Source organism: Saimiri boliviensis, chromosome 7, assembly GCF_048565385.1.
Source record: "Saimiri boliviensis isolate mSaiBol1 chromosome 7, mSaiBol1.pri, whole genome shotgun sequence".
Classification (NCBI taxonomy): domain Eukaryota; kingdom Metazoa; phylum Chordata; class Mammalia; order Primates; family Cebidae; genus Saimiri; species Saimiri boliviensis.
This window is the reverse complement of record NC_133455.1, coordinates 89,416,597-89,437,045: the sequence shown is the minus strand read 5'-3', so window position 1 is coordinate 89,437,045 and position 20,449 is coordinate 89,416,597. Positions and strand designations below refer to the sequence as shown.

General features: G+C 41.0%; 3 protein-coding genes and 1 pseudogene across 15 annotated transcripts in view; all 4 read right to left on the bottom strand.

Annotated features, from left to right (window-relative positions):
• Positions 1-726, bottom strand: part of MRPS35 (mitochondrial ribosomal protein S35) — a 54,258-nt gene extending 53,532 nt beyond the window's left edge. Inside the window, exon 1 of the mRNA XM_010337347.2 lies at positions 583-726. Coding sequence (XP_010335649.1) covers positions 583-694 — 112 coding nt within the window. The 5' untranslated portion in view covers positions 695-726. The remainder of the gene's footprint in view (positions 1-582) is intronic.
• A 3,291-nt stretch (positions 727-4,017) lies between these two features.
• Positions 4,018-6,973, bottom strand: LOC141585215 (high mobility group protein B1-like 1; annotated as a pseudogene).
• Positions 6,974-11,308: 4,335 nt separating this feature from the next.
• On the bottom strand, positions 11,309-13,478 carry REP15 (RAB15 effector protein). The gene has a single exon (XM_003926605.4). The coding sequence runs from the start codon at positions 12,563-12,565 to the stop codon at positions 11,855-11,857; it is 711 nt and encodes a 236-aa protein (XP_003926654.2). The 5' UTR covers positions 12,566-13,478; the 3' UTR covers positions 11,309-11,854.
• Positions 13,479-13,580: 102 nt separating this feature from the next.
• Positions 13,581-20,449, bottom strand: part of PPFIBP1 (PPFIA binding protein 1) — a 165,467-nt gene continuing 158,598 nt past the window's right edge. For all 13 annotated transcript variants that reach the window (XM_074402965.1, XM_074402969.1, XM_074402967.1 and 10 more), the window contains 5 exons: positions 20,310-20,435; positions 19,537-19,725; positions 16,915-17,094; positions 16,187-16,252; positions 13,581-16,047 (listed from right to left, as the gene is read on the bottom strand). In XM_074402965.1, the coding sequence (XP_074259066.1) occupies positions 15,961-16,047; positions 16,187-16,252; positions 16,915-17,094; positions 19,537-19,725; positions 20,310-20,435 (648 nt within the window). In that variant the 3' untranslated portion in view covers positions 13,581-15,960. The remainder of the gene's footprint in view (positions 16,048-16,186; positions 16,253-16,914; positions 17,095-19,536; positions 19,726-20,309; positions 20,436-20,449) is intronic.

Genomic DNA, 20,449 nt, shown 5'->3' with positions numbered 1-20,449 from the left:
AGCAAGAATGAATGTGCAACATGGATGAAATTTATTTTGTGTAATAAAATGTGATACTAATCAACAGAAAAAAATAAAAAAATAAATCTGTATTTTCCACTAGACTCCTCCGGGGTAAGCACGGTATCAAGCATCCCTATAATCTCTGTCAAATGGAAGTCACCAACGCCTGTTCAATGAAGGCCACCCATTTGGTGGACTGGAATTGAGGGCAGCAATTTATCCTAGCACTGCCGTATGCCTCTCTTAATGTTTGGGGAAATCCACGGTTCAACACTGCTGATGATCAATAAACAATACAGAACACCAGTTACCTGTGCCAGCGGCTATGAGCGGCACCACAGGAGCAGGTTACGGGAAAGGGGGATGTAAGCTTTCTGAGCAAACGCCCAGAGCGGAAACTTGCCGCTAGGAGCCGGGCAACGCAGGCACGTCCACGGCTCTCCTACCAGGCGGGCCTGGCAGCGGATGCACCGCCTCTCCCAGGCCGCACTGGCTTAGCCACCGCGGCAGCCTTCACAGGGCCGGTATTCCGCCCTTGCACCTCCCCCAAAGCCCGGAGGCTACGAGACAAACACTCACGCAGGCCAGGTCTCCGGACCCGAGTGGCCGGGTACACGGCGGTGGAGAATGCACGCAGAGTCCTTGCTCTCGACTGCAGAGCCACCCATGCCGGCAGGACGGCGGCCGCCATAGCTGCGAGGACGGCAAGCCGGAGGGGACACGCGCAGTTCAGCGTCAGGGGCGGGCCCTAAACGCAGGCTCGCTGGGCTGGCACCGCCCTAGGCTGGAGAAACAGGAAACACGTGGTTCTCCGCATTCAGGGCAGAGTCAAATATCAGAAAGATACCCCCGAACAGAAAGAAGTAATGAAAAGAAAACAAAAAATTCCTTATCAGTCGAGTCAATCAGTTCATACAGAATTGCAGATAAGGACCATAGAGATGAGGGAAATATGGCTCACTAAAGGCAGGCGTGGTCTGGGTGGAACCTCAGATGATCCAAGAGTCAGGCAGTCTACCCGAGGGACTCCTTGTTCTTTGTAATTGTTGCTTGTCTACATTTACTTGGATTAAAGAAATCATCAATTAATGCAAGTGATACGCGCTAAGGGGAGAGAAGCAGTATACCGAGCCAGGCTGCTTGAATTTCAAACTTGACGTCACCATTTCTGGAATGTGCGATCTTAGGCAAGTTAGTATAGTCAAATGTTTATGAACAGCATTGGCATACAGTGAACACCGCATGTGCATAGCCTATAACTTTTAGCTATATACAGTTAGCTTGTTGTTAGACCAAGTTAGAATTACGAAAGTTAGAACTCATCAGGCTTAGAAAATAAACCCTTAATGAACACTCTTATTTTCTTATTTATTTATTATTTTTTAAGACGGAGTCTTGCTCTTGTCTCCCAGGGTGGAGTGCAGTGGCGCAATTTCAGCTCACTGCAACCTCCGTCTCCTGGATTCAAGCAATTCTCCTGCCTCAGCCTCTTGAGTAGCTGGGATTACAGGCACGCAACACCATGCCCTGCTAATGTTTGTATTTTTAGTACAGATGGGGTTTCACTATGTTGGCCAGACTGGTCTTGAACTCCTGACCTCGAGTGATTCACCCACCTAGGCCTCCCAGAGTGCTGGGATTACAGGTGTGAGCCACCGTGCTTGGAGGAACATTTATTTTCTATGGTAGGATGGATGAACATGCAAGCCTTAGTAAAAATATTCTCTATTTTCTCATTATTTTGTAAATGTTTTATTTATTTTAATTATTATTATTATTGTTGAGACAGAGTCTTGCTCTGTTGCAGGGCTGGAGTGTGGTGCCACCACCATGGCTCACTGCAGACTTGACTTCCCAGGTTGAAGTGATCCTCCTACCTCAGCCTCTCAAGTAGCTGAGACTACAGGCATGCACCACCACATCCAGCTAATTTAAAAAAAAAAAAAAAATTATAGAAGTAAGATCTCACTGTGTTGTCAGGGCTGGTCTCAAACTCCTGGGCTCAAACAATCATCCTGCCTTGGCCTCCCAAAGTGATTGGACTACAGGTGTGAGCTACCACACCTGGACTATTTTTTCTATTTGCAAATTTTCTGTAGAGTTGGGGGGTCTCACTATGTTGCCCAGGCTGGTCTCAAACTCTTGGCCTCATGTGATCCTCCTGCCTTGGCCTCCTCAAGTGTCAGGATTACAGGCATGGATCTGTCCTGTTTTTCTGTTTTGTCTCAAAGTGACAAAATTATAACAGTAAAAACAACGAGGAAGAAACAAAACTGACTCTTGGTAAGCATGCAACCAGTAGAGCAGAGGTATACAGGTGTCCAAGAATATTCTATGGGCTTCCTGGGGAAAACTTTTTTCAGCTGAACCTCTCTCCATTTAAACACTCAGAAGATAAGGTGTGAATGTACATATTATCTTATTCGAGTCCTAAAGTATTTTTATAAGTTACTGTTTTTCACCCACACTTTCATGGGAGAGAAAATCATTGCAAAATCAGGATACATGTTTTTGTTCTGTGCAATGAAATTCACTAAAACATTAAAAAAAAAAAAAAAAAGCCATACACAGGCATTCAGTGTGCCATGGACGTCAATCAGTAAAGTAGGGGAGGGAGATAAATAGCATGAGATGGACAAGTATTTGGAACAATCATCGTTTTCATCTTTTCTGGACTTTTATCGTCCTGTTATCGTTCCAAAATAGAAGCACAGTGTATGAGTTCCCTAGGGGATTGGAACAAAGTACCGTAGACTGGATGACTTAAAACAACAGAAATTTACTCTCTCACAATCCTAGAGTCTCGAAAGTCCAAACTCCAAGAGTCAGCAGAGTTGGTTCCTTCCGGAAGTTCTGAGGGAGAATCTGTTTCATGCATCTCTCCTAGGTTCTAATGGTTGCTGGCACTCCTTGGCATTCCTTGGCTGGTAGACACATCACACCACCTTCTGACCTCATATTCCAATGCTGTTCTCTCCTCTCTTCAAACTATTTTTTTTTCTTTTTTTCTTTTTTCTTTTTTTTTGAGACGGAGTTTCGCTCTTGTTACCCAGGCTGGAGTGCAATGGCGCGATCTCGGCTCACTGCAACCTCCGCCTCCTGGGCTCAGGCAATTCTCCTGCCTCAACCTCCTGAGTAGCTGGGATTACAGGCACGCGCCACCACGCCCAGCTAGTTTTTTGTATTTTTAGTAGAGACGGGGTTTCACCATGTTGACCAGGATGGTCTCAATCTCTTGACCTCGTGATCCACCCGCCTCGGCCTCCCAAAGTGCTGAGATTACAGGCTTGAGCCACCGCGCCCAGCCACCAAACTATTTTTAAGATCAAAAGCATGGTCTTTTTAATCAGATGGATGTGGGGTTTGATCCAGGATCTCCTTCGTCATGATTTTGGACAAATCTACCTAACCTCTCTGAGTTTCAGGTTCAAGGAAAATGGGAGCAATAATATTTTTCTTAGGACATTGGTGTTTAAAGACATAAATATAAATGGTGGGCATTGGCATTAAACTCAGGGTCAATGCAACAGCCTCTTGTTCTTGCAAGTTTAGATATTTTAATCAAGTGCAAGTTCTATACCATAGAAATTTAGGGACAAAAGGAGTACGATCATATTCATACTGTAATCAGCGGCAAATCTGTGAGTCTGTGGCAACCTCAATTCTTGCCTGCTCAGAAGAAAGAATTTGATTGAGGAGCATAAGGCAGAAAGAGAGACCGAAGCAAGTTTTAGAACAGGAGTGAAAGTTTATTCAAAAACTTTGCAGCAGGAACAAAAGGAAGGAAAGCACACTTGGTGGTAAAGTGGCAGGCTGGACCCCGCAATCGCTCACTCATGTGCTCCCTCCCCCAAGGGGCTGAGTGTGGTGAGCCTAGTAGACAGAGCGCCCCTCCTGAGAGTCCAGCAAAGGAGCCAAGAAAAATCCTGCTTCACTGCTTAAGATACATGGGCCCTAATCCTGGTTAAATATTAGAGTAACTTAGGAGATTTTTAAAATTATTATTATCTAGACTCCTTCTGAGATGCTGATTAATTGGTCTAGATGTGTTTGGACCACTAGGATTTTGTTTATTTTTTGTTTAAGTTCTTCAAGTGAATCTAATATTCAGGCAAGATGGAGAACCACTGGTGTCAGCTTTAACAAGGATGAACTGGATATAAATCTCTTAGCATAGAAAATTCTCCACAATATATTGTTAATTTTTTAAAATGCAGGTTATAAAGCATTTATGGATTGCATAATCTCATTTGTGCATTATATTTTTTATTTTTTATTTTATTTTATTTTGCAATACAAATTCTGGAAGGGTCAACAGCAGATTTGAGGCAGTGGGTATGAGGATGGAGGAGACACTCCTGAAGACTTCACTTTCTCCACTTCTGTACTTGAATTTTTATACCAAGCATATAGCTTTAAAAAAATTAAATGAGAATGCAGTGTTTTTAAAATCAACAAAAGCTTCACATTTTAATTTTCACCTGGAAAAAAAAACATGGTGACTCTGATTTGTGGCTTTCAGCTGTTTATAACATGAATACTTAGAATTTGTACTAGGGTCTCTGAAATTTTGGTTAGCTTACACTTTAGTATAGAAAATATTTTCACAAACTTTGTGTCCTTTGAGTTACAGTCATGTGCCACTTAAAGATGTTTTAGTCAACCACTGTGCATATATGATGGTGGTCTCATAAGACTATAAAGGAGCTGAAACATTCTTATTGCCTAGTGACACTGTGGCTATTGTACTATCATAGCACAATTACTTTATTCTTTTATAAATTTAGTGCAGCTAAAGTTATAAAGTGAATAGCGTTTGTAAAGTCTACGGTAGCATCCAGTAATGTCCTAGACCTTTGCATGGACTCACCACTCACCAACTCACCTACAGCAACTTCCAATCCTGCAAGCTCCATTCATTGTAAGTGCCCCATATAGGTGTACCTTTTTTTTTTTTTTTTTTTTTTTTTTTTACCTTTTATACCTTCTTTTTACTGTATCTTTTTTGTGTTTAGATATGTTCAGATACACAAATATTTACCATTGTGTTCCAGTTGCCTATAGTATTGGCAAAGTAACATGCTGTACAGGCTTGTAACCTAGGAGCTATGCCTAGGTGTATAGTAGGCTGTACTGTCTAGGTCTGTGTAAGTACACTTTATTACATTCCCAAAACAATGAAATTGCCTAACAATGCATTTCTCAGTACATATCCCCATTAAGCAATGCATGATGTAGTTGAAGTAATTCCCATTTTACAAATAAGGAAACAAAGAGTTAAGCCACTTGACTCTGCTCTTATGAGCATTGAAACTCAAATCCACATCTGATTCCAAGTTGCATGTTCTTCACGTCACCTCCGTCTTGATGGTGTATTCCACACAGCATTCCTGCCGACAGGGGTCACTATACACCAAGGAACCATTAAGTGACTGAGTACTATAACCTAACCTCCCAGAAGCATTCAAGGTGGGAATAGTTATTGCTTAACAACTTTAAAACATGCCACCTGGGCCTATTCATGACCAGTTTACTGAAGGCAAAGGGCTAAAATGTTTTTTAAATTAAAAAATTGTATTTTATTAGAAGCATTCAGAATGTCAACAAAACAGCTGCAACTTTTTTTTTCAATTACAGAATGGTATTCAGCTAGCAGAACAACAATTATTTTGTATAAGCTGCATCAGAGAAAAATGAAGATGAAAAAACTATCCTCATATATAACTAATCTGTGCTACGAGCCAACAAAAACCTGCTTTAAATTTCCATGCCAGTTACAACCCCCATATTGTACCAGGCAAGGTTAATGTCTATTAAAAACACCACCAGGACAGGGCTATCTAAAGGGACATTCAGTAACATGTTAATTGTGCAAGAAAAGTTAATTGTGAAAAAAAGTAAGGTTTAAAAACAAATCTTATACAGCCTTATATTTTTATTATTATTATTATTATTATTATTTGCTTTAAAAGGAGTGTGCTGTATAAACGGGTCATCAAATGCTTTATAGACAAGAAAAAACTGCTACAACAAACTTGCTTATCATCATCTCTTTCCTCTTCCTCCTCTTGTTTTTCTTCAGCCTTGGCAAGTCCCTTGGTTGCTGCATGAGGCTTTTCTTCAGCCCAGTCTGCTGCAATATCCTTTTCATATTTTTCCTTCAGCTTTGCAGGCTTCTTTTCACAAGACTGCCTGTCATCTGCAACAGTGTCATTCCACCTCTCTCCCAGTTTCTTCACATCACCAATGGATAGGCCAGGACATTTTCCTTTGATTTGGGGGCAATACTCAGAACATAAGAAAAAAGCCAAAGGAGGCTTCTTCGGCTTTTTTTAATCGTCTCCCCTTCTGGAGGGACATAGGTTTTCATTTCTCTTTCATAATGGGTCTTTCATCCGCATTTCCCACATCTTCAAATTTTCCTTTCTCTTTAGCAGACACAGTCCTCTACCTCTCTTGCACTGTTTAGAACACTCTGAGAGGCAGACAGAGCGTCTGGGTGCTGCTTCTTGTGCTCCTTCTGACAAGTGTGCACAAGGAATATGTATAGTCACATTTTGCCTCTTGGGATCTCCTTTGCCCATGTTTACTTTTTCCTCAGCAAGGCACCAGTCACACAGTGCCCATCTGGCAATCACCTACCCTGGCACTGTTTCTCTAAAATGCTTTTCTCCATCTTTTGGTTTCTATGGATAAAGAAAAGTCAAAGACAAATTTATTTCTGCCTTTGTGTGTATTCTTATTATTCAAGACATTTGAAAATACGGCATCTAATTGTTGCATGTTTCAAACCCCACATCCAATCATCAACAAATGCTGTACACTTTACTTTCAACTACATCCTAAATCTGACCTCTTCACACCTCCTCCTCTTCAACTGTGCTCCAGGCTACCTTTTTCTCTCATCTGGACGACTACAGCTTCCTAACTGCTTGTCTGGATTCTGCTTCTCTTCTTTTTCTTCTGCCATCAGGTCTCCCCCCAGCAATCAAGTAAGGTTTGTTTGAGACAGAGCTTTGCTCTGTCACCCAGCCTGGAGTGCAGTGGCGTGATCTCAGCTCACTGCAGTCTCCGCCTCCTGAGTTCAAGAGATTCTCCTGCTTCAGTCTCCTGAGTAGCTGAAATTACAGGCATGTGCCACTGCACCTGGCTTATTTTTGTGTTTTTAGTAGACATGGATTTTCACCACGTTGGCCAGGCTGGTCTTGAATTCCTGGCCTCAAGTGACCCACCCACTTTGGCCTCCCAATGTGCTGAGATTAAGCCACCATGCCCGGCCTCAGGTGAGGTTTTTAAGATGCAGGTTAGTCAAGACATTTCTCTCTCCCATCACTCAGAATAGTTGGGTCCTTACTTCTGCTTACAAGTTTGATCAGCTTGATCCATTTGCTGGCTAATTCTCCAAACTCATCTCTGCTCTGTCCATGTCAGCCTCTTTTGCTATCCACATTCACATCCACTCCCATTCCAGGATCTTTGCATTTGCAGTTCTTTGTGCCTAGAACACTCTTTCCCAAATGTCTGCACTGATGCTCAATGTCTTCCTTCAGATATCTAGCTAATTGCCTCCTCTTCACTTAGGCCTTCCTTCACTACTTAAAATAAAATAGCACCTCCTGTACTCCTTATTCCCAGATCATGCTTTTTATTTACATTACTATTTTTAAATTAATATTATTATTTGAGACAGGGTCTCACTCTATTGCCCAGACCAGAGTACAGTGGCTGGATCTGGGCTCATTGTAACCTCTGCCTCCTGGGCTCAAGTGATCCTCCCATCTCAGCCTCCCAAGTAGCTGGGTCTACAGGCACACGTCACCACACCCAGCTAAGTTTTGTATGTTTAGTAGAGACAGGGTTTCATCATGTTGCCCAGGCTGGTTCCAAATTCCTGAGCTTAAGTGATCCACTGGCCTTGGCTTCCCAAAGTGCTGAGATTACTACACGTGTGAGATGTTTTGAAAATATGCATTTAAACATCTGTATGTGTTTGTCTGTCTTCCACCATTAAGATAGAAACTCTTTGAAACTAGGAACTTTGTTCTTTTTCACTGCTGGATTGGCAGGGCACAGAACAAGCCATACATGTAATAGGCTCTCAGCAATTATGTTTGAATGAAACTTTCTTTCATTTACACTTTTTTTTTTTTGCAACATACTAACCCAAATTGCAAAGGCTGAGCTTGACTCTATGCTATTGGAGACCTCTGTACCAGAAAGAGGAAACAGTGTCTCTGCCAATATCACCTTCTTTAAAAAAATCATTTTTAATTGACAAGTAATTGTGTATATCAATACTTCATTTGATTAAAAACTTTCATGCCAATGCCTAATGAAGGACGAATACAAGTCCGCAGCTATGCTCTTCCTATTTCGGGTTCCTCAAGGAGAGGGCTATGGGGGTGAATAAACATTGGGAGGAGGGAAAACAGCCATTTCTTGAGGCTGAAGAGAATATACATCACGTTCTTTTTTCCTGAAGCTGCAGGCATCACGGGGATTATGAACACCCACTTCCTTGCTTTCCCCCAGCACTTCGTCGAGAGATAAAGTTGAAGAGAAGGAATTTGGGGGCTGGTGTTCCCTAATGTTGCAAGGCTTATTTTAATTGGAAGAACACCTGGCTAATGGAAAGAAAACAGCATGCTCTTAAGCCTAAATCTAGATTGAAGTGAACGATGCGCCTTTATATTCACTGTGGATCCTGTTTACTGGGCTGGATAAAGAATCAAAGAGTGGATTTAGATCATTGTACTAAGCACTATTATTATTATTAATATTATTTAGACAGAGTCTTGCTTTATCGCCCAGGCTGTGCAGTGGCGTAATATCCACTTGCTGCAACCTCCGCCTTCTAGCTTCAAGTGATTCTCCTGCCTCAGCCTCCTGAGTAGCTGGGATTACAGTCGTGTGCCACCACACCCTGCTAATTTTTGTATTTTTAGTAGAGATGGGGTTTCACCATGTTGGTCAGGGGGGTCTCTAACTGCTGACCTCACAATCCACCTGCCTCGGCCTCCCAAAGTGCTGGGATTACAGACGTAAGCCACTGCGCCTGGGTGATTATTACTAATTTCACAATGAATAGCAGCCCTACGAGGTAGATATTGTCATCTCAAGTTTTTAGATGGGAAAATCAGGAGGCATTAGGGCTCCAGAAGCAATCCAATGGCACTCTCAAGTCTACCTGAGGGAAAAGGACATCTCCATGGTAGGGGCAGGGTGCAAGGAACTAACAAAGAATAATGAAGCACCCCGGAACCAACAATGGCCTCAGATGGGAAGGGGAGGGAGCTGGAGTCTCAGAGAAGGGCCAGTTGGACAGGAGCTGTCTGGAACCAAGCGTAATGAGGCAGAGAGGGTTGGGCTAATACATTCCAGACTTGTTCCCCTTCTGATCTCGGGCTCTCCACTGAATGGAAGCCAGAGTGATGCAGCCAGATCCCAGAAGAAGACAGAGAACATGGGGAGTAGATGTGGAGATTGAATTGAAAATAACTAGCACAGAAGTTTGGTTGGGTAAGTTTAAATAAAAGAGCTAGGATTTTAGGCAGGTTTGACCTTAACTAAACTCAGAAGTCCTCTCTCCTTCCACCATGACAAAGTTTTTACAACTCTGGATTGTGACCTATTGGTGGTCATGATATCAATTGGTGGCTTGCAGTCAGCATTTTACAAACTGGTGTAGGACGAACTATCAGAGTGCACTGCAACATGTTTCAATTATAAAGATCACAGCAGCCGGGCATGGTAACTCACACCTGTAATCCTAGCACTTTGAGAGGTGAAGGTGGGCAGATCACGAGGTCAAAAGATGGAAGCCATCCTGGCAAACATGGTGAAATCCTGTCTCTACTAAAAATACAAAAACTAGCCAGGCATGGTGGTGCCTACCTATAGTCCCAGCTACTTGGGAGACCGGGCAGGAGAATCACGTGAACCTGGAAGGCAGAGGTTGCAGTGAGCCGAGATCATGCCACTGCACTCCAGCCTAGCAACAGAGTGAGACTGCCTAAAAAACAAAATCACAGCAACAAATGTATTTCTTTGGAATATACTCTATAATGCCATATTGCACTTGTATGCCTTAATTTAACCTCACAGGAAGATGCCCTAAATGCCAAAATACAGAAAGGGCTAAGGCCATAAGAAGACTGTCAGAAAAAGAAGCGGTTTTAAGAGGTTGGATGCAGGTGAAAGGCTTCAGCCCACGTTCCTAATGGCTGCATATCAGTGAACAGGTTGTTCAACAACAGGAAAAGCAGCCACAGATTAAGGTCAGGAAATGCAGAAAAAATGAGCAACAGCAACCAGCTAGCATCTTTGCAGGTGAACATCTTTGTGGTCTCAGCAATTCCAGTAGTTTAAAATCAGAGAATTTTCTTTTCATATATTTGCTTATTGAGATGGGGTCTCTGTTGCCTAGGCTGGAGTGCAGTGGCATCATCACAACTCACTGCAGCCTTGACCTCGTGGGTCCAAGTGATCCCCACACCTCAGCCTCTCAAGTAGCTGGGACTACAGGCACACATCACCATGACTTTTTGTATTTTTTGTAGAGACGGGGTTTCACCATGTTGGCCAGGCTGCTCCTGAACTCCTGGGCTCAAGTGATCCTCCTGTCTCAGACTCCCAGAGTGCTGGGATCACAGCTATTCTTCCTGGCCAAAGAATTTTCTTTTCTTTTCTGTAAATCAATTTTTACTTAACATAATTTATAGGCTTACAGGGAATATTCTTTACGTGACTGTAGAGTATGGGCTTTGTAACTGGACAGACTACTTTTTTGTTGAGTCACCTAATAGATTTATGAGTTATCTAAGCTCTTTAATTTGGCAAATAGAAACCTCTTAGAGTCATGGAAGACACATGCAAATTACACTAATATATGTAAAGCATCTGACTTGACTTATAAGTACAATACGTAATGGTGATTCCTCTTTGTACTGTTATAATTCCACACTGGCGTTTAAGCAAAAATGGTTATTATATGTGAATACATTTTCCTTACCGCAAAGGCTAAACAAATATTATTATTAAAAGGAATTGTTATATAGGTCACTGTTTTTAAATCATAGGTAGAGCTAACACTAAAGTGAATCTCAAAGTAAATCCCATCAAAGTCCTCTCAGTGCACAGACAGCAGATAGGGAGGAGGCAGAGTAGGTTAAGTGTTAGAGGAGAAGAACGCTGTTTTTCTCAGGAATCCTCAACCAAAACTGTTAAAAAAAAAAAAAAAATATATATATATATATATATATATATATATATATATATATGAGGATTCACTCTGTTGCCCAGGCTAGAGTGGTGCAATCATAGCTCACTGTAGCCTCAAACTCCTGGGCTCAAGCAATCCTCCCATCTCAGCCTCCCAAGTAGCTGACCACAGGTGCAAGCCACTGTGCGTGGCTTGCAACTGGTGTTACAAATGTTAATTAAACCTGCTCAATAGCCTTACCCACTACTTTACCCTACCCACCTCCCACCAACAGATGCAAAAACACATTTTATACTTTTGAGTGCTAGACTTAGTATTTCAAACAGATACCTTTTTTCTTTTTGCAAATCAAACTTTAAATGTGACTTTATTATCTCTTCCCATTTTTATTACTGAAAAGTGAATGAAATATTAAACTAAATTATAAGTTTTCCTGAATTACAGCCAGGGTTTTTTTCTCTCTCTGTAATTGTGACACGCATATATGTTGAACCCAGTAATCATTTTCAGTCAATGGGAAAATAAAAGAAAAAAAAATCCCATGCTGGAATGATGCAAACAGGTGAGCTTACTTATTAGAATCTTTTTCTCTTTTCTTCTTACAGGCCAGTCACATCATACATATCCAGATCAGAGAATGCTAATATAAACCTTGCCCACCTCTCTCAGCCCATCTTTCTTACTCAGACAGCTTCCTAGCAGCTCTTTGATGAAGACACAGTCTTCAGTTTCCAGGACAAACTGAACCACAGCCTTCCCTCCTGGCAGATGGCTCCTTACCATCTGACTTTTGACACTGTCCAGGACAACTGCCCTGATGTCTTTAGGCTTTCCCGGAATCCCAAAGATGAAAAACAGACCCAGGCAATCCTTTCCTATCAAGTTACAGAATTCTTCCAGCTTATCAAATCTACTTTTCTTCCAGGAAGACTCCTCTACCCTTGATTCTGGATTGGAAAGATCACAAGGTTTAGATTCCATGAGAGAAGGTGAAGACATCCGCAGAGTTTGTACTGCCAGCTGAAGCTTTATTTGCTTGTCAGATTCCCAAAAGGTCCAAATCCAGTCAGCGCCAAATAGTAAGGCTTGGTGCTTGGTCATCTTGGTGGTCGTCAGCCATTCATCAATTCCCTTTTCTTGGCAGAAAGTGATGAAATGGATTAAGAAGATCTCATTCAGAGTATTTGCAGCTGGGCAGAGTTTACTCAGAGGATATTCAAATCCAAGGTACTCCTTCAGCTTCTGAGCCGCGTGGACTATAGCTTCACTGACCACCTCACAGACCCTGGGCACCTCTTTGCTGTCCTTCAGAGCCAACTGTTGTGATGCTTTTTGCCCCATTTTCTCTGCATTCAAATATCAAACAGGTGGATCTAGTTCAAAGCACTTCTTTTTCAAAGTAAAAGTTCTGCAGGGAAGTCCCATCTGTTAATATGGTTCACATTTTAACTCTACAGCTTCCTTGGGTGTAGTTAAGCATATATACACACAGCTAAATACACGTTAGGTCTCTGTTTGTTAACTGGGTGTTTGCATTCATACAGTTCCTGCTGGTTTAAGTTAGTGATATCGAATTTCACACAAAACATCTGTTCTATCTAGGTTATATCCACTCTACTTTTAATCTTTGGTAATCTCTTTCAAGATATGTTTCCTCTTTCCAAGTGTTAAAGTAAACATGGCATGTTAGTTCTTTTTGTTGTTGTTTCTTGAGGCAGGGTCTCACTGTGCTACGCAGGCTGGAGTGCAGTGTCGTGATAATGGCTCACTGCAGCTTCAACCTCCCTGGCTTAGGTAATCTTCTCACCTCAGCCTCTTGAATAGCTGGGGCTACAGGTGTACACCACCACACCTGGCTAATTTTTACGTATTTTTTGTAGAGATGGGGTTTCGCTGTGTTGCCCAGGTTGGTCTTGATCTCTTAGGCTCAAGCAATCCTCTCACCTCGGACTCCCAAAGTGCTGGGATTATAGGCATGAGCCACCGTGCCCAGCCCCCTATGTTAGTTCATCAAAGATCCATATACCTCTTTATACAACTAACTTCTCCCAGTCTGTAGGTGAGTCATTTCCATTTGCTTTTCCTATATCCCTTCTGCCAGTATTTTTTTTCTTTTTTAATTTTTTTGTTTTTGTTTCTTTTACCTTTTGCCATGATTCTTCATTCCTCAGCTCAGTTGCTTCTTTTCCTATAAAAGCTTCTCAAACAAAGGCCTCAAATTCCTATCTGTTAAAACATGTTATAAACTCCATTCAAACAAATTTATGGCAGTTTATAAACAGATCATGTTATTTTCTATATCAGAAACAAAGCCTGTTACTATGAAAAATGGAAAATGAAATAACGGCAATAAAAATGAGGCAATTATCAGTTAACTTTATTTCTTTCGTATGATAACACCAGCACTGTGTATTTTGTAAATAATATACACCATAAAAAAATTAACCTTATTATATATCAGTTAGGTTATACTGTCCTGAATAAAAAATATTTGGCATCTGTAACAGTCTCCTTGCATTTTCAACCAGGTTCTAAGAACAAATTGATTTTTTCAAATGGTGACATCTAGTCACATTAAAATAAAATCCAAATAAAGTCCAATAGTTACCAAAAAATGAATGGTAGAGTTTAAAGAAAATTATTATTAGCATCAAATCATTTTAGTTATGAATAAATAGTAATCTGGTATTATAAGTTCTTTAATGAATAACTTGGTAGCTTGCTGACAACTTAGAAGATAATACCACTGATATTTAAATACATTTTATCATCAAGTCCAATGGCAGATACTGAACTGCCCACTTCCACCTCAGTTTGTAAAAACCTGTCTATTGTAGGGTTGGCTACCATGGATAATTATGTAGCACTGAATAAAAAATAGAATATTTTTCTAATATTCCTACAAATATAATAAACACAGTAACAGTTTTTGCTGCAGTGATATTTTTTTAAAAAGAATATTTGGGCCCAGTGCTATAGAAAAACATGAACTACATCTTATTATAACAAAACAGCCATTATAAAATGAATTTTGCAGCCTGTTTTTTCGATCTTTGAAATAAAATGTTCAGACAAATATTCAACTTTAAAAAAACTCCATTCATTGATAGCCTGAGAAATAAACAATGAACATGTTTAGGCAGACTGTTAGTATTTTGGTGTAATGATGTAGTTAACAAAGAGAAAAACAATACTGTGAAGGTTTCTGCTTTGCTTTTGGTTTCCTCAAAAACTATTTCTACAATGTTTTTTGGCGGGGGAGGGGATTCTGAATGTATTCAAGTTAGTAACAGGTCAGGCGCATGCAGTGGCTCACACCTGTAATCCCAGTACTTTGAAAGGCTGAGGTGGGAGGATCGCTTGAGGGCAGGAGCTTGAGACCAGGCTGGGCAACATGGTGAGACCTTGTTTCTACAAAAAAAATTTCAAAAATCAGCCAGTTGTGAAAGGTGGGGTGGGAAGCCACGTGCCTGTTGTCCTAGCTACTGGGAAGGCTGAGGGGAGAGGATCACTGGAGCCTAGGAATTCAAGGCTGCAATGAGCTATGGTCATGCCACTGTACTCCCGCCTAGGCAACAGAGTGAGACTCTGTCACTCAAAAAAAAAAAAAAAAAAAAAAAGGCTGGGGGCAGTGGTCACACCAGTAATTCCAGCACTTTGGGAGGCAGAGGCGGGTAGATCACGAGGTCAGGTGTTCAAGACCAGCCTGGCCAACATGGTGAAAACCCATCTCTATTAAAAATACCAAAATTAGCCATGCGTGGTGGTGTGTGTCTGTAGTCCCACCTTCTTGGGAGGCTGAGGCAGAAGAATCACTTGAACCCGAGAGTTGGAGGTTGCAGTGAGCCAAGATCGTACCACTGCACTCTAGCCTGGGCAACTGAGCATCTCAAAAAAAACCCAACAAAACAAAAAAAAGTATACTAATGTCCCTCAGATACTTCCATATGAGGTAAAGGGATCCAAGATTAAGGTTGAAATTCTTAAACTGTTCAACAATTTTGTGGTGTCAACAAAAAGGAATATTTTATATATATTAATTTCGCCTCAATGATCAACATTGTAACATTGTTAAAAGTCAGTATGGAGAAAGATCATTCTGACTTCTTCAGAAACCAGCTGGTATATGAACATTCTGATCACCACATTGTTTCAAAAACGTGATCTTTTCATCATCGTCCTTATGTCACAAAATAAAAGTTCTATTTTCTATGTACTGTATATATACATATATTTAGAAAAATATATAAAAATAAGACAATAAGAGGCAAGTGGAGGTGTGGCTGGCATTTAGTGGGCACAATGAATGCTTAAAGAAGTTCCACATATTGACTCTGAAATCATATGATGTCCTACTTAGGTGGCTACAGTGAACACTGATGTGACAAAATCATTCACATCTTGGTTACTGTTCCCCAAATCCTCCATACTGTGGATGTGAATGGAAAACACTCTGGTAAAACACTCATCTTAAATGCAACACTTTAAATATAATATATCACAGATTTTTACATTAAATAGAAGAAAAACAATTATACTCTCATTCACCAGTGTCTTATTTTTTTGTGGCAACTTCAGAATCGGCACACTACTCCTGCTTTCTGTGTAAACTCAAGGAGCAGAAGTTGGAACAACAAACAATAGACCATCTGTTGCCTGTTGTATATACTGTGAGTATTTGGAAAAGAAAGTAGAAAAGAGAGTAAGCACTCCTCATGTTCATCCAGGTGCTATGGTCAAACGTTTGAGTCTTCATCTGTAATGCTGGCACTGGGGGAACGGGCAGCAAAATCTTTAAACATGTCATCTTCTTTTAACATGTGCTGGAAAACAAGGAGACAGGGAGTCACACTGAGAGCCAAGAGCTCAGAACTACACATTCTCCAAGAGACAGGAGGTCTTTTGGGATTGTTGTAAAAGACATTTATAGAAGAACATTTTCAATTCATTTCACAAACTCACCGTCAGATTGTTGATGCCTTCAGAGAATGCACCTATCTGTCTTACTGTCCCTTCTGAATCTTCCATCTGCAAAGAACAAACCAAAATGTGACATATGTGTTTTCACAATTTCAGGGAAAGTGCAGCAAGAGAAACAAGAATCTAAGAAGAAATCATGCAAATAGCACTGAATGGGGTAGGAGCAACAGAACACTTCTGGCGATAATCTCCTCTCACTACTGCAGTCAGAAGTGAAAAATCAGAAGAGACACTTTACTGACACAGCTAGTCTAATGCCTTTGCTAACAGTACCAAAGGACTGTTGATTAGAGGGGAAATATGCAGTCCCACAACTTGAATCTGAAAAGGCTACATAGAATAACCTGTCCATTCCTAACATGTTTTAATACAGAGATGGCATAACATAGGTAAATATCACAGGCTTTGGAGCCAGAGTGACAGGCTGAAGACCTTGGGCAAGTTACTTAGCTCTCTGTCTCAGTTTCCTTATCTCCAAAATGAGAATAACAACACTCTCCATGTCTTAAGGTTACCATAAACATACATTAAGTGCTTAGGATGGTACCTGGAACATAAAAGCCATCTCTAAGTGTTCACTGTTTTTTTATTAATATCTGTATTTTTAGTTATTTGAAAAAAATATCCTCCATCAGACACAGCATACAAAGTTCCTGTTTAGTGTCTGAATGCTGGAAGCACTTGAAAAAGGTATCCAATGTTGGACTTACCTGCTCTAACCGGTCCAAATCATCTTCGTCATACAAGCGCATATCCAAACCAGCTTTAAATCCTTTCTTAGATGCACTTCCTGATGCCTGTCCCAATTCCATTGGACAAACATATTCTTCACCATCTTCCTGTTTCTTCTTTCTCAAATTCCCAAAATTGCTAAAGGCAAGTTTCTTTGGCTTTGAAAGAAAAGCAAACAAAAACGTTCAAAGGATCTGATAAAATTCATATAATCAAGGACTGATAACATGTAATTTTTTTTGCATCACCCCTCTCCCCTACGTGTGTAATTTAATTATTTACCCTATGTAGAAAGAAAAGTAACTGGATGTTTAAATTTGTATAAAAAAGAAAGGGCATCCTAGGCATACAAATGATGCAATGATAAATGATCTTTGTTATGAATCTCAGAAAATTAATCTTATTCTCTTATTCATGTCAACTAGCTGGATAGTCACTGTCTGGACTGGCTTCAAACTCCTGGTCTCAAGAGATCCTCCTGCCTCAGCCTCTGGAGTGGCTGGTATTACAGGCACATGCCACTGCACCTGGCTTCATTGTTTTGATTAGACAGGTCTTAATGCAACGAGATTTTGCAGGGCTGAGTCCAATTTTGCAAGGTTTTTCAATCTAAGGTTAGCAAAATAAAATGGACCTTACTATATTTTTTCTTGGGCTGAGGCTATGATTATCTTGTGTGCCTATTCTGCTTCCATAACAGAACTGGTGATTGCTAAAAGAATTTTTTGGAGAGAAAACTTCAGCAACACTTAGAAGAGAAACTCCATCTTGGTCATTGGATGAGTCAGGCAGATAGCAAAAAAAAAAAAAAAAAAAAAAAAGTAAAAAGAACTTGGCACAAATTTCTGGAGGACCTGATAACCCATCAAGTTGGTTGAGATAACATATTTAGAAGAGTGAATCTAGGATTAATTTAAAAGAAGAAAAAGTAATCTGAATTTGGTATAATCCATAAATCCAGGTAAATTAGGAAGTATCCATTCTCTTCTGGTCCACTTTGAATCATTTCTTAAGTATCTTTTCCTGTTTACAAGGCTGGTCAATCGTAAGCCAGACAAGCTGAATCTGTACAAGAGAAATCTCTCTTCTATACTTGACTTATAAAAACAGAACAACTGCAATCAATATTTGAACCCAAGTTATGAGCTCTCTGCACTACCAATGCATGGGTTTTAGAAGCTAACATCATGCTCTTCATTATTATTTTTTGAGACACAGGATCTGGCTCTGTTGCCCAGGCTAGAGTGCAGTGGCATGCTCATAGCTCAACCATAGCTCATTGCAGCCTCAAACTCCTGGGCTCAAGTGATCCACCTGCCTTGGTCTTCCAAAGCACTGGAATTACAGGTGTAAGCCACCATGTCCGCCTAAGAGGGAGCACCCAAAAAGGGACATGAACCCTGGACCTCCAGATTAAAAGTGTGATGCTTTACTGACTGAGCTATCTGGATGCATTCTCTTAATTATTATACTTTTAAAAGACATATACTCAGTTATCCCTCAGTATACACAGAGCATTAGTTCCAAGACCCTCATGTATACCAACATCTGTACATGGTTCGGCAGTACCTGTGTACCTAAAAAGCCGGGCCTCTCTATATGTGGGTTTTACATCCCTCCACACTTGCTTGGAAAAAAAAATTCCAAATAGGAGTGGACCTGTGCAATTCAAACTCTTGTTCTTCAAGGGTCAACCATTCCTTCAACTTGTCAGAATAGGCAGATAGTTAGATATGAGGGGAAGCCCCTGAGAAAAGAGTGGTCTGGAAAATCTCACACCCCAGAAACCACCCAAAACATGCATGCTAGATATGAGCAGAGAGGAGGAGAAACACCTATGCAGAAAGAAACGCCCCTTAAGATGCCCAGTAATCGCTCACTCTGCAGTTCACCTGCCAGAATGTAGCTAGCTGCATTCTGATAAAGAGGAGAAGAGGGCAAAGAAGAAATTCCTAAGAGACATGCAGATACAATACATATAGATTTGACTGCTAAACAACCTTTTTGGGGCGGTGGGAATAAGCAATGCAGCTTTTAGGTAGAAATGTAGCCAATACCCAACCCACGCATGTGCATCAACGATAGTAAGGGAGGGTCCTACAAACCTGGGATGGGAACTAGGCAGGGAAAAGGTGAGGACTTAAGGCAGGAGCGGGAAAATGAGATGAAAAAGACAGAGACTTAACACAGAGGCAAGAGCTTCAAGAAAAAAACTGGACATCATAAAAACCCAACACAGAACTCTTGGGTTCATTCTCTTTCAGCAGCCCACTGTGCCTTGGTTTTTGGAGGGCACTGTCCCTTTAAATAAGCATCGTTACTGCTGTTTTCCCTGGAGGATCATCTCGTATACTTTTTTTTTTCCCTACAATAAGCTCTTTGCTCCCTATTTCCCTTCAATAAAGCTCTCTGCTATCTGCAAACTGTCTCTCCGCCAACATCTTTCTCCTAAGACAACTAAGCATTGAGGATTCCTGCATTTGCTGGAAAGGAACCCACCCACAAAACTTAGTAAACACCAGAAAACAGAATAACCAGGTAACTGACACAAAGTGGTCTTTGCGCCAAGCAATTATTAAACCGTACGAGCCTGAACCAACCTTCACTTTGGCAGTAGCTGTTAGAAGGACATAATCTGGCAGCTCCATGGCATCTCGCTTCTGGTGCTGGGCCTCAGCCCCGATCAGAAGGTTGAAATGAGTGGCCAAATGTCTTCGCAGCAAAGTCTTATTTGGTGGGATGTTCAATAACTGAGCCATTGTTTCCACATTAAAACGAGGTTCTAGAACCTGTTTAAAAAAATTAAGCTTGTCAAAAGTCACCATAAATCATACATGTTTGTACAGTGCTTTATAATTTGCAAAGCTCTTTCACTTAGGTCATCCCCAGTGATCCTCTCAATAGCCCGGTGAGGTAAACAGGGTATGGACTTCGATCTTTAATTTACATATCTTTTCTCCATTTTGCCCAAGTTAGTGAGTGATAGAGCTGGTACTCAAATCCAGGCTTCAGGCTTCCCAATATCAGTGCTCCTCTTTGGGGCGCAGTCCGTGGGAACCAACTCCTTATGCAACATCAATGTGCAGAAATACAATCTGTGTCCTTGCAGGAGTTTTCAAACATGATCACATGAGAGACAACAGCTACATGTTATTCAACATGAAGGGGACGATAAAAAAGAGCTGGCTTTAAATCCGGCCTAGAGTTATAGGATATCAATACAAATACTCTGAAAGGAAAGATTTACTAAAAATAGTGCGGGAGGGTTGGGTCAGATGACTTTAGGATTATGATAAGCACAAATTGATAATATCCTACTCACTAGACTGATGGCAACAAAATAAGTCAATTTGAAATTAAATCAGAGCCTTACCATGAGCCCGCCATGGACGCCACTGCCTCTGAGGTTGGGGGCATATTCTGCCAAGTCCACGGAGCGCAGCCACTCCATCACTCGGTGGTTCGTCCACTTCTGAACTTCTGATGGGGTAATGCTATTCTATAGGAACACAC

Bases quoted from the DNA above. Each gene is read 5' to 3' on its own strand.
- REP15 (XM_003926605.4), bottom strand. From the start codon at position 12,565: ATGGGGCAAAAAGCATCACAACAGTTGGCTCTGAAGGACAGCAAAGAG.